Source organism: Piliocolobus tephrosceles, chromosome 9 (genome assembly GCF_002776525.5).
Source record: "Piliocolobus tephrosceles isolate RC106 chromosome 9, ASM277652v3, whole genome shotgun sequence".
NCBI classification, from domain to species: Eukaryota; Metazoa; Chordata; class Mammalia; order Primates; family Cercopithecidae; genus Piliocolobus; species Piliocolobus tephrosceles.
This window is the reverse complement of record NC_045442.1, coordinates 7976780-7990026: the sequence shown is the minus strand read 5'-3', so window position 1 is coordinate 7990026 and position 13247 is coordinate 7976780. Positions and strand designations below refer to the sequence as shown.

Genomic DNA, 13247 nt, shown 5'->3' with positions numbered 1-13247 from the left:
ATTTAAATGCGAACACCCCTAGAACAAGTGCCATTTGAAGTCCAAGAACAAAGGCAGCCCAATGATGAGTCAGCTCTTTACCCGGGAGCAAGCTGGGGGAGGGAATTCAGAGATGGAAGTAGCTCCTGAGAAGGGAAACGACAGTCCTCTGGAAGGGGAGAGCACCCACTCACACCTCCTGCCTCTGATCTCTTTGGAATCCCTCAAGTGATCTCTCCTCTGGTTTTATCTCCCAGATGTTTTATTTTGTGTTATGTTCTAGTCAAGTTCTTTGGTATGGAGGTAGAAGGAAGTGGGCTAAACCTCACACAAGTCTAGACATACACAAATACAAATAGGCTATGGTCCCAGAGTGGGTTACACGCTGCTCACCAATCAATCTCACCACCAAGTGTGCACTGAGAAAATATTCTTTTCCCTAGGTAGTGGTTGTGAGGACAACAAAAAATAAATGGGCTTCATTTGGAGTGATCTTTTTCTACTTACTGGAACAAATATATTCTGCAAGCTTTTCTGCATTTCCACAGGTTTCTCCTTCTGTATCCAGGCCAATTTTACTCACTGGAAAACAACAAAGAAATGTATTTCTTAACATGGTTATTGAAGTCCTTTTGTTCCAGCGTTATTTTTTAACATGCAAATGCACAGGTATGCAGTTTACAAATCACATAGAGGATGTCTTTTCTTGAAAGCCACTGAGGGAGGCCGGGCGCGGTGGCTCAAGCCTGTAATCCCAGCACTTTGGGAGGCCGAGACGGGCGGATCACGAGGTCAGGAGATCGAGACCATCCTGGCTAACACGGTGAAACCCCGTCTCTACTAAAAAATACAAAAAACTAGCCGGGCGACGTGGTGGGTGCCTGTAGTCCCAGCTGCTTGGGAGGCTGAGGCAGGAGAATGGTGTAAACCCAGGAGGCGGAGCTTGCAGTGAGCTGAGACCTGGCCACTGCACTCCAGCCCGGGCGACAGAGCGACAGAGCGAGACTCCGTCTCAAAAAAAAAAAAAAAAAAAAGCAAGCCACTGAGGGAAGATCGCAAGTGTCTGCTCAGACGAGAAAGCATGAGGTCCTGGTACCTGCACCCCAGCTGTGTAGGTTAGGTTAGGGAAAGGACAGCCTTAACTACCTTCCCTGAGCCGCACATAGCTCATCTACAAGAGGGGGAGACACCAACCATACGGAACTGTTTTAAGGATCGTGTCAGATAATAAGAGCAAACTGCTTGCCATCTAGGAGGAGCTCAACAAAGGCTGTTTTCTCTTCAGTCAGGAAGGAGATGATGGGCATTTGGTACTTTTTGCAGGAATCGGCATTACAGAGCCTTCATTTTGTTGGGAGGATGTGGCCAGACCACATCCAGAAAGGCGTCATGGCTTGACATGGCCAAACTAAAATGGAAGGAGGGGGAGGAAAGGTTTCATAATAATCTGCTAACAGGGACCCACAGCACTACAAATACAAGTCGTTGAAGATGAGGGGCTATACCAGCACTTCTGTGAGACCCTATTCATGAACCAAGTAAGAAGCTAACAGACGCAGGCTCCCCCTGCCCTTTTCCAGACAGCAAACACTTGGCTACTCCACAAAGCGTGCTGATGAAGGGAGGCCCCAGGGGCTGGCTCAGTCAACGCCGCTACCTGCTCACAGGAATGCCAAGTGCCTCTGAGGAAGGAAGTGCTGTGGGCTTTCCACTTAGGAGTCACATAAGAGGCTGGTTAGTAACAAATGGTACCTTTAATAAAAACACCAGCAGCTTTTAACTTATGGATCATTAAAAACATGCTGAATCAAAGAAAAATAAAGCCGTCAACTCAGTTCAGGAACTAAGCCCTTGCTTATACTACAGTGGCAACCCAGGCTGGACCTCCTCTCTGAGTTGAGAAGAGCTAAATGCATCAAAAACAAAAGCAAACAAAAAAACCTGTAAAAACCCCACAGGAACTGAACTGAGACATAAGAACTTAGCAGTGACGCTGGTAATCAATATTAACATAAATATGCATTTTTCCCAAGTAATGAAACAATAATAATCATAACCAGAACATTAACTCTCATATATAGCTTTGCTGATCACAAAGTAAGCACTTGCTCATTTGATCCTTACACCACAACCCTGTGAGCAAAACAATTACTACTGTACTTGAGAGAGAAGGAAGCTATTAAGCAGTGTCCAGCTCTATTTGTGAGGGCAGACACTGGGGCCACCTGGTCCACCCCACAGTCCACAGAAGGCTCTCAAGAAATGTTTGGGGAATGCATATTCGGTCTAAGGTCTCAGTCCCTGCATGTGGCAAGACCGATTCTGCTTTAAGTCAGTACAACATTTCAATCAACACTCTGGCTCGGCAAGCCCATCTTAAGGGCCCTGCCCAAGTAAAAGCTGACAGTGAAACTTCAAATTGTCTCCAATTGTGTTAAATAAACCTGCCAGAGAGTATTTTTGACATTTGAGAGGTTAAGACACTGACTGCCACAGTTAAAGGGACTATAAGAATGTACTACCAAGTTTGCCTAATTTTTGTTACTTTTGGTAGAGAAGAGATCTCACCATGTTGCCCAGGCTGGTACAAAGAGTCTTTCCATGTTAAGAATTCCAAGTTGTTAATTGCTAAACTATCTTCTGTGACATCACTGGTCTGGGTTTACAAGGTTAAGCAACAGTGGCTACTAAATGGTGCCCAGGCCCAACCTTGCAATCAGAAGGGAAAGTTGGGGCATCTGACCTTTGGGCAGCCAAATGGAAGGCTTTCCTATGATCTGGCTGGCTGAGTTGCAAGGTATCAACCCACAAGCCAGACATCTTTGCTTCTTCAATACAAATTAAAATGTTATTAAAATATGCACATATTATCGAACCAATAATGTTCTCAGATTTTATGTAGACCAAGTATAGTAAGTCCTCACTTAATGTCAACTATACATCCTTGGAAACTGCCACTGTAAGTGAAACAACACACAGCAGGTCCTTGAATAACATCATTTCATTCAACATGTTTTCATTACAACACTGGTGAGGAAAAAAATTTGTTTCATTATACCTCATTTCACTTGAAGTGGCAGTTTCCAAGAACCTATCAACAATGTTAAGTGAGGACTTACTGTATAACGTTACATAGCATGTACTTTTGAAAAAAATTTACTTTTAAATAAATAGAGACAGGGTTTCACTGTGTTGCCCAGGCTGATCTTGAACTCCTAAGTTCAAGTGATCTGCCCGCCTCAGCCTCCCAAAGTGTTAGGATTACAGGCATGAGCCACCACACCCAGCCAGCATGTACTATTTGCCATCTATTATTAATCATTAATTCCTGTAAAATTAGGTCAGGCTGCAACATTTATAAAGAAATACTGGCATCTTCTCTCACTGGACTTCCACAACAAAATTCCTTGCTATTCACTGGAACCTTGTTTTCATTTCTACTTCAAGAAAAATGTCTACCTTATCTTCTCTTTGCTTCAAATGTCCAACTTCCCTAACCTGATTCCCAGGCTCTAGGGAGCCAGGGGCAGCTCTTGACCAGAGGGCTTGTAGGCAGTGTAAAGTGGCTCCTAATGATCCCTGTGATCCATGCCCCTGTGTCATCCCTCCACTTGAGTGTGGGCTGGACTTACTTGATTCAAGCAAAAAGAAATGCAGAAGAGATGGATGCCACTTCCAAGATTAGGTGATAAAAAGACTGTGGCTTCAGTGGTAGGTGCTCTCTTTTGCTCTCTCTTGGATTGCCTTGTGACAGGGGAAGCCAGCTGCCATGTCTTGGGTAGCCCTCTCGAGAGGCCCATGTGAATGAGCTGGGAAGCAGATATTCTGAGGCCCGCTTACAGCTATGTGAGTGATTTTGGAAGCAGACCCTCCCCTCCCAAGTCAAGCCTCAAGTTATCTGTAGCCCTGACCACCAGCTTGACTATGGCCTGGTTACAGAGAACCCCACTAAATCATGCCCAGATTCTGGCCCACAGAAACACTGAGATGATAAATGCTTGTTTCTAGCTCGTAAGTTTTGGGGTAATTTGGGGGTAATTTGTTACACAGCAAAGACGACTAATACATTTGGGCCTGGTCTCTTGCCAGCTGTTGGTGCTCAACTTCTGATAACTCTCCAGGTTCCTGCTGAGATTCTAGTTGAACAGAAACCTCAGAGTTCAAGCAATGCCTCCTCCCTGTACCCTACTCAAAAGAGCTCCTTTGTACATTATTATGTCTGAAAAGGTGAGCTAAAATAGAATGTTCAAAGTTGGGTGATTAACTTTCATGTTAAGGAAAAATGTGGTTTCCTTTTAAAGACATTTTTAAAAGTTACAAAACTTCTAATTTCCTCTCTCCTTTGATAATATGTTCCCTGCATTTAGAACATGTATATGTTCCCTGCATTTAGAACATGTCCTTTTCCTTCACAAGTGAATAAACAGGGACCAGACTGAGTCCAGTAAGTGCCTGAGACCAAGGCCTTGTACTTGATATGGTCCACTCTCAGCCACTCTAAGTCTCAAGACATAGATGCTCATCATTGTATCTCATAGTCTTTTTTCTTGTTTTCTTCTCATATGACAGGACAATGACAGCAAAATGCATAGTGATGCTACTGAAATCAAACTGAAGGGCATGTGACGCTCAAAATGTTTGCTTATCTGTGAATGTGTGAAAGTTTGGAAAGTGTACAAATATACTGTATATTTGACAGTTGAGTTTTTGGTAAGAAATATAGAGAATGAAAGAAACTGTCTATTTTCTTTCCTCTTCTCATTCAGGAAAAAATGATAAAAGAAAGTAACAAGCAAATTCTTAACTTATTTTTGGGGGGAGGTGTGCCGGAGGGAAGATGGTTTCCTCGGCAACCAAGCCACTGATTCCCTTTCCCTGGCTCATCTGCTGAGCTTGTAGTAAAAGTCATGCTGCTCAGAAGATCTAGGAATAATCTTTTAATTAGCTTAGCAACTCCCAAGTGGTTTCTTCCCCAACTTCATTTTGTTCTCTGGAAAATGTGCTTTTAACTCTTAAACAATTCTCACTCATTTACACACTTCTCTAATATTTTCAAATTCACTGGACAAATTGAACTTTCTGAAACAAAGTTACAGGCTAATTTATGACAATTGCTAAGCATTGTTTTAAGTATTTAAAATGTTTAATGTTAATTTTTAATGATTACTATTTACATTTTACGCTTTAAAAAGAATAAACTCAAGACTGGAAAAATGCACAAAATATTAAGAAAAGTATAAAAACCAATGATAATATCACTATCTGGAGATGTAGGCTTTTAAAAAAGTTATAGTAAAAATATAACATAAAATTTGCCATTTTAACCACTTAAGTGCATAATTCAGTGGCATTATGTACATTCACAATGGAATTAGCCAAAGGGTACAAACATTTTTTTTTTCCCCAAGACGGAGTCTCGCTCTGTTGCCCAGGCTGGAGTGCAGTGGCATGATCTCAGCTCACCGCAAGCTCCGCCTCCCGGGTTCACGCCATTCTCCTGCCTTAGCCTACTGAGTAGCTGGGACTACAGGCACCTGCCACCATGCCCAGCTAATTTTTTTTGTATTTTTTTTTTTAGTAGAGACAGGGTTTCACCGTGTTAGCCAGGATGGTCTCAATCTCCTGACCTCATGATCTGCCCGCCTCGGCCTCCCAAAGTGGGTACAAACATTTTAATAAAGCTTTTGCATACATACTGACCAAGTGGTTCTCAAAAGATGTAAACCAATTTTTAATGCCATTTGGAAATGATTGAATATATTTGTTTCATTGCATTCTTATCAATAGTATCATATATTTAATTAATTTTTGCAAATTTAATAAGCAAAAAGTAATATTTTTAAACTGAGTTAAAGTGTTTTTTAAAACTGAAAAGGCTAAGCCATTTTTTGTTGCTTTATTTTTACCTTGAATCCTTACCTAGAGAAGCAGTAGCATTTCCAACCACATACACTGACTTGGCATTCCATTTTTCTTTCAGAGACCTTTCCCAGACTGTAAAACATGAAATTATATGTGAATTGTAAATACCTAAGTGGCCATTTGGACTATTGCCCAAGGCTGCTTGTTGACCCTAAGAAACTGTGAGCAAAGCAAACTATTAGTAACCAAATGTGAAGAAGAGCATCTCAAACTAAAATTTCATTTTCACTTTGTTCATGTTTTATAGGCAATTTTTAAAAATTTGCTTTCATAAATGTTTTAGTAGTCCTTCTTGAAATATTAGCTTATTTCCACAGTTGGTACTAGAAGAATTTTAATGTGAACCAGGAAATCAACATAAGTTGAATAATTAAATTTGCATAGTGAAATTAAACACATTCAAATCTAGACTTTTAAAGAAAAAGATATTGGTCATTTAAAAAAAGCAACTTAAATGTCTTACAAAGAAATCCAATTGGTTTATTTGGGACATAAATCTGAAAGCAGTCAGCAAAGTGTAATCTCAGAGGAGATGGTTCATTTATCCATCACACCAAAGTAAAAATAATAAATTTCAGATCAATTAACAAACACAATTTGATACAGAATATTATCATTTTATGATCAAACAAAATCTTTAAATATAGATTAAAGAAATACAAAGAGAAAATGGATTGTATAAATATATCATACAGCTACTGGGCATTCATTACATTTTTAGAAAACAGAGAAATAATAGTTCTTCCTTTCTAAACTCTGGTCATGAGCATAACTTTCCCTTAAATTCAAGAGCATTATTCCTCTACCCTTTACATCAAGGGAAATTCCCTTTGAAATAGTAACCAAAGATCGAGTTCCACTTTGCTTCCTACCCCACAAATATCAATACTACTTATTCAAAACTTATCCATAGCATGTAAACAAACCACTTTCCAAGCCTCACAGCAGAACAACTGGAGTGAGCACTGGGTGGAGTTGGAAAGCCTGCCACAGAGCCAGCTCTGCCCCTTCACGTGTGTGTCTCAGGAAAGTCAGTTAACGCACCTTGTCTGTTTCTTCATCAAGGTGACTGGGATTAACTATACTCCTACTGCTTATTCCATATGGTTGTTATGAGAATCAAAATAAGAAAATATATGGGAAAATGCATTTTAAACTTCATTATAAAGCACCAGAAAGAGTTATAGTGACCTTTCTAGGGTTTTCCTCTGTTTCATTATCTTCATCCTCAAAACATAAACAAAAGGAAAAAATACAACTGCAAGAAAAAGTACCCAGAGCACCACTGGGAAAGAGCACACATGCTTCCCCATCTAGAGTACAATGGACAATCTCGGCTCATACAGCCTCTGCCTCTGGAGTTCAAGTGGTTCTCGTGCCTCAGCCTCCTGAGTAGCTGGGACTACAGGCATGTGCCGCCACACCCAGCTAATTTTTGTATGTTTTGGAAGAGATGGGGTTTTGCCATGTTGACCAGGCTGGTCTGGAACTCCTGACCTCAAGTGATCTGCTCACCTTGGCCTCCCAAAGTGCTGGGATTACAGGCATGAACCACTGCGCCTGGCTGGCTCGGAGTTTCTTAGGTTCTCAGGCTTTCTTTTCAACAGCAGGTGGACGTGTGTATGAAATCACCAAGAAAGTGGGATGTTTAGGCTACAATGAAGCCTGGTTGAATGTGGAGACAGAATAACCAGAACTCACCACTGTCACTTACTCCATCCCATCACTTGCTCCATGCCCACTCTGCTCCAGGTAATGTCCTGGATGCTTTCCTTCGGGACTCAGACTCTGTAGCTTGAATCCTGCACTTGTGCTTTACGCATTGTGGGGGCCTGGAAAGTTCCACACCCTTTGTTCTTCAGGCTCCTCATCTGACAAGTGAAGATACTAAGCATATCTATCTCACAGGAAAAAGTATTCAGGACAGCGTCTCGCACAGAGTGAGCATTCAGTAAATTCTACCTAACTAATAGTCTACTACTAGTAGATAATCCCATTACTATTAGTAATAATCCCATGGTGAGAGGCCAGGGAACTCATTAACATCCAAATGGCTGCATGAACGCAGGCCTAACTCACTCCAAAGCCCTTGCACAACCACTCCGCCCGCTGCCTCCACCCATCAGTGTAACTGTGGAGGTGGGTGGCCCGAGTGTGAAGCCTGGCTGTGCACTGACTTGTTCTGTGCTTACTGTCCCAGCCTCAGTTTTCTCAATGGCAACATAAGACATAAGATCATAGCAATGTGTGCCTCTGGATTGCTATCTACGGTTAAGTGGGGTAATGAACATGAAGTATTCATTACACAGGGTCTGACATACAGCAGGCACTCTAGAAATGTTAGCCGGGAAGCTATTCAATTGCATTTATTAAGAAGGTGTTTGCTCAGACTGAAAGCCAGGGTTCTGCCAATGGGCACTGCCATTTTCACACTGTTCTGATAGTGAGAGAAAGAGGTGGGAAGACAAGTCAAAGAGATGACTGGGTCACTAAGTGCCTGACATGGTGGCACTGACCATTTTCTCATAGTTACATTTTTTTCATCATCTCTCTTTCAGGAATGTAGTATTCATCCTATTTTCAGAGGAAGAAACTGGTGCCTGATACCTTCTAAGGGGATATGTCAGTCCTTAGGAGGTGAACAACGAACAGGCAGGGGAAAGTCCCCCTCAGGGTCATCTGTCTGGGAGTTTAGGAGACAGCCCTGTCTCCTATTTCCCAAGGCAGAGTCTGTGACCTAATACCACTAAGCACTCATTTCTCTTAGAAGTGCAGGTGCTTCTAGAATTTAGTCTCCCACTAGGAGAAATAAGAGTAAATAAATGTCCAGTGGAATCCACAGCAGACCCACCCTCACCTTCAGTTTTATTGTTTTTCTCCAAACATAACTGTGCTGCTTCCACTGCTCTGGGGCTGGTAAAAATGAGTCCCCCGTAATCTTCAGGATGAGAAAGCTGCACACCAAAAAGCAATAAAGGCATTTTATACAATGGCTACTTTCAACATCTTCCAAGGAGCTATGACTCAGAATTCCAAATGCTTCACAACAGTAGTAGGTAAACTAATTCCTTCCACCCATCTCCCCAGCACTTACTGAGTGCTTACTATGTGCCTGGAACGATTTACTCTAGGACTTTTAGGATACACAGGTGAATTATTTATTCCCAGTATTTCCCCCAGGAAGCTCACAGTCTAGGGCAGAGACAAGTGTAACACAGGATGATAAATGCACTGCAGCACAGAGGGGAAGCCTGATGCAGCCTGGGATTAGAGTAGGGTGCAGGTAGTGGGGGAAGACTTGACCCGAATCTGTAACAAAAATGGAAATATTCAGGGGGTGATATCAATGCTGAAGCCCTGATTTTCAAAGAGGATAATGGTGATATCATCTACGAACATCTACTCTGAGCCAGGCACTGGGCTGCTGTAGACATCTGACTTCACTGAAGTTGTGGGCACTGAACTTTCACTCTGAAGCATTTGGAAGGCTTTACTGGACTTGTCTCCTGAAATTTTTATCACTCCTCACTGCAAGCAGAACTGAAGTTGTGGGCAGATGTCCTGGGTTTGAGTCCCAGCCCTGTCTCTTACTTGCTAGAGGTCTTAGCTGAGTTGCCTAATTTGGGACCCCAATCTCTAAAATGGGAGAATAACACCTCCCTGGCCTGCTGTGCAGAAGCTGGGGGTGAGGGGTAGATTAAACGAGAGGATGAGTGAAAGGGTTCTAGGACTACTGAGGGCAATGCAGGTTTGCTGCTCTCACCACGACCTGCTCTCCTGGCCCCAACCTCTGAGTCTGGGTGGCTTTCTGGAGGGGCTGACAGATGCTCACTCAGAGCCTCCCAACAGCAGCAGCCTCCTGGAGCCAGGTGAGGTTATGCTGCCTTGTTTTAAAGTTCGGGAATAAAATAAGGAGACAGTAAGGGCCGGGCGCGGTGGCTCAAGCCTGTAACCCCAGCACTTTGGGAGGCTGAGATGGGCGGATCACCAGGTCAGGAGATCGAGACCATCCTGGCTAACACGGTGAAACCCCGTCTCTACTAAAAATACAAAAACTAGCCGGGCGAGGTGGCGGGCGCCTGTAGTCCCAGCTACTCAGGAGGCTGAGGCAGGAGAATGGCGTGAACCCAGGAGGCAGAGCTTGCAGTGAGCTCAGATTCGGCCACTGCACTCCATCCTGGGTGACAGTGAGACTCCATCTCAAAAAAAAAAAAAAAAAAAAAAAAAAATAAGGAGACAGTAAAACAGTCCCTCTCTGGCTTCAGCTGGCAAGGGAAAAATCAAACACTAACATGGTGCTCAGTCACAATAGGACTTACCTTCTCAGAGAAACTGGGAAGAGACAAAAATTCAAATGATAAAACAGGGATCAAAGTGGCTTCAAGTCCATATAATCCTAATTCCTGCAAATGAAAGAATATAGTTCTGGATTAGCCAGGGCTGTTTTTCAAATAAGGAAACATTAACAATTTATTCTGTGTCAGTTCCTCTGAGGTTTTGCAGACCCCACCCCTGCCCGCTCCAGGCCCCCTGACTCAGTAGAAAGGACACTATGGGATAAGGAGTCTCAGGCCACTTACCCTGATATACGGATCCTGGCCACAGTCGTCGTCTTTAGCATCCTTCAGTAAAAGAACCTTCATTATTGCCTGGCAGTCCTTATAGGGCGCTGTGACAGAGCAAGGAAACAGATCTTAATTAGATCTCAAAGACTCTTTCTAAGCGATTTCCGATGGGAAGGTACACAAGAAGAAGGCAATCAAAAGCTTGTTGAAGAGATCTATCCCTCCTACACCATGACTTAGCACTAATGAACTTGTTCTTTCTGAAGACCCCTGTCACTGATAAGGCCAAGAAAGAGCATGTTAGCAGTTGATATCACTTGGAAAAACAGATGAAAGCCATTAGTGAAAGCCAAGTGTCCTATGCCAAACATTTATGGTTTGGGGAAGAGAACTGATGCAAATTTAGGGTTGTATCAACAACAAACAGAGAAATGGATATCTTACATTTTAAGGAGATAAACAGCTTTTCCATTTCAAGATAAATATGCTAAGTACCTCATAAGCACTTCAGGAAATAATTATATTGACTCTTCTACTTATTAAATGATGTTTTCTAAACGTTGTCAAGTATCATAAGAGTCTAACAACCTGGAAAACGATTTGTTGACATCAAAAGCCTTATATACCTCATCCTCTTTCTTCCTGTAATTTCACTTCTAAGAATACTAAAGCAATACTCATAAATGTGTCCAATGATTAACATAAAGATGCTCACACTAGAATTCTTTAGAATTACAAATAACTGGAAAGAATGTAAAGATCCAATGATGAGAATGGTTAAATAAATCATGTTATAGATCTATGAAATCATTAAAATATTCACAAATAACTGCATGAATTATTTAATCACAATGTTAAGAAAAAAGCAAGTTTCAGAATTACATAAATAGTATGATTTTATAGATTTCATACATATATGAAAGGATATGCACCAAAATATTAATTATTTCTGAGTGGTAGGTTAAAATGATTATTTTCTTCTTCACCTCTTTTAGTATTATACAATTTTTTTTTAACTATGGAAACTATATTCCTCTTGTATTGGGGTCAGGGTGGAGCACATTATAATCATCCCAAAGGCTGGTCAGGCACGGTGGCTCATGCCTGTAATTCCAGCACTTTGGGAGGCTGAGGTGGGCAGATCGCTTGAGCCCAGCCTAGGCACTATGGTGAGAACCTTTCTCTGCAAAAAATTAAAAAATTAGCCGGGCCTGGTGGCATGTACCTACAGTTACAGCTCCTTGGGAGGACCACTTGAGCCTGGGAGGAGGAAGTTGCAGTGAGCCGTGATCCTACCACTGCAGTCCAGCCTGGGCAACAGAGTAAAACCTTGTCTCTAAACCAACCAACCAACCAACCAACCAACCAACCAACCAACCAACCAATAAATGCTGCTGAGAAACTGCAGAATAAATCTGCTTGAGATGTAGATTATCATTCATAAATGGCATCAGACCCACCAGTTACTTAATAAATAATACGCAGTGGTTGCTAAGAGTCAACAGACTACATTGCTTGAAGCAGAAATGTGCCAATTCTGGGTGCCATCACTTATAAATTACAACTGAATATATTTCTGGAGTATCATATTATTTATGGAACATTTTAGGAAAATTGGCTCAAAATTAACTGCTTTGTATCTAAGCACCAAACCTGGTGAACAAATATAATTATGAAATCAAGTTCTAATATTGCTGTTATCAAGGTGTTAGCTAGAGAGACTGGGGATTTGGAGAAATGGGCAGTATGGTTCCTACCACTTCCTGAAGTTACTTAAAATGTGTCTCACACAGAAATTAGGAGCCTACCCTTCTGCGATGGTCACTTTTGTGTCACCTTGACAAGACTCTAGTGCTCAGTTTTTCCAAACACTACTCTAGGTGTTGCTGTGAAGGTATTTTGGAGATAAGATACATCAACTGGCTTTAAGTAAGGGAGATTATCCTAGATAACCCAGGTAGGCCTGATTCAGTCAGTCCAAAGGCATTAAGAACAGACCTGAGGAAGAGATTCCAGCCTGTGTGACTCCCTACCGCCCTTCCTGCAGGCCTGCCCTCCTTGTTGGCTTGCACTGTGGATTCAGACTTCCCAGTACCCACAGTTGCACAGGCCAGTTCCTTGGAATCATACACACACATCTCTTACTGGTTCTTGTTCTTTGATTGAACTCTAATACGCCTTCTAATTTGGCAGCTCTAGGAATCCATACGTCAGTGAAAATAACAAAACCTCTTATTTCCCATTGAGGGGGAAAAAGGCAGGAGAAGCCCCGGCAGGACTGAAGCTGCTCCTGAAGCTTCCAACATGAGATTCACCTCGGGACTGGTAAAAAGAGGGCTCAACCAAACTCTAGATTTACAGTCTAATGCTTGCTCTGCCATTTTACCCTCACACTTATGTTCATCAATCACTGATGAAAAAGAAAAAAAAAAAAAACAACTGACTGGAATAAGGGCACTTTACGGGTAAGAAAGAACCAAACCTCAAACCCATACTTTCTATGTTATGGTGTTCTGAGTATCAGCAATAACAACAGCCACCCTTTCATTGAGCATTTACTCATGTTAATTACTGGGTGTATTAGTCAGAGTTCTTCAGAGAAACAGAACCAATGGCATATATTTATATCTAGAAAGGTATTTGTTATAAGGTGTCAGCTCATGCAGTTATGGAGGCTGAGAAGTCCCACGATCTGCTGTCTGCAAGCTGGAGACTTGTAAGCAGGAAGGCTGGTGGTGTAGCCTGAAGGCCTGAGAGCCAAGGGTGTAGGTTCCAGCCTGA

At 42.1% G+C, this 13247-nt stretch overlaps 1 protein-coding gene across 7 annotated transcripts in view; it reads right to left on the bottom strand.

Annotated features, from left to right (window-relative positions):
• UROS (uroporphyrinogen III synthase) overlaps positions 1–13247 on the bottom strand; it is a 35002-nt gene that overhangs the window by 18746 nt on the left and 3009 nt on the right. For 6 of the 7 annotated variants that reach the window (XR_002734165.3, XR_002734164.3, XM_023224256.3 and 3 more), the window contains 5 exons: positions 10482–10570; positions 10221–10304; positions 8759–8855; positions 5899–5973; positions 487–561 (listed from right to left, as the gene is read on the bottom strand). Coding sequence is in view for 5 of the 7 variants with exons in the window: in XM_023224256.3 (XP_023080024.2) it covers positions 487–561; positions 5899–5973; positions 8759–8855; positions 10221–10304; positions 10482–10570 (420 nt within the window). In the remaining 2 variants the exon portion in view is untranslated. Of the gene's footprint in view, positions 1–486; positions 562–5898; positions 5974–8758; positions 8856–10220; positions 10305–10481; positions 10688–13247 lie in introns of those variants that run through there. The other variant, XM_031936157.1, reaches the window with a different exon arrangement.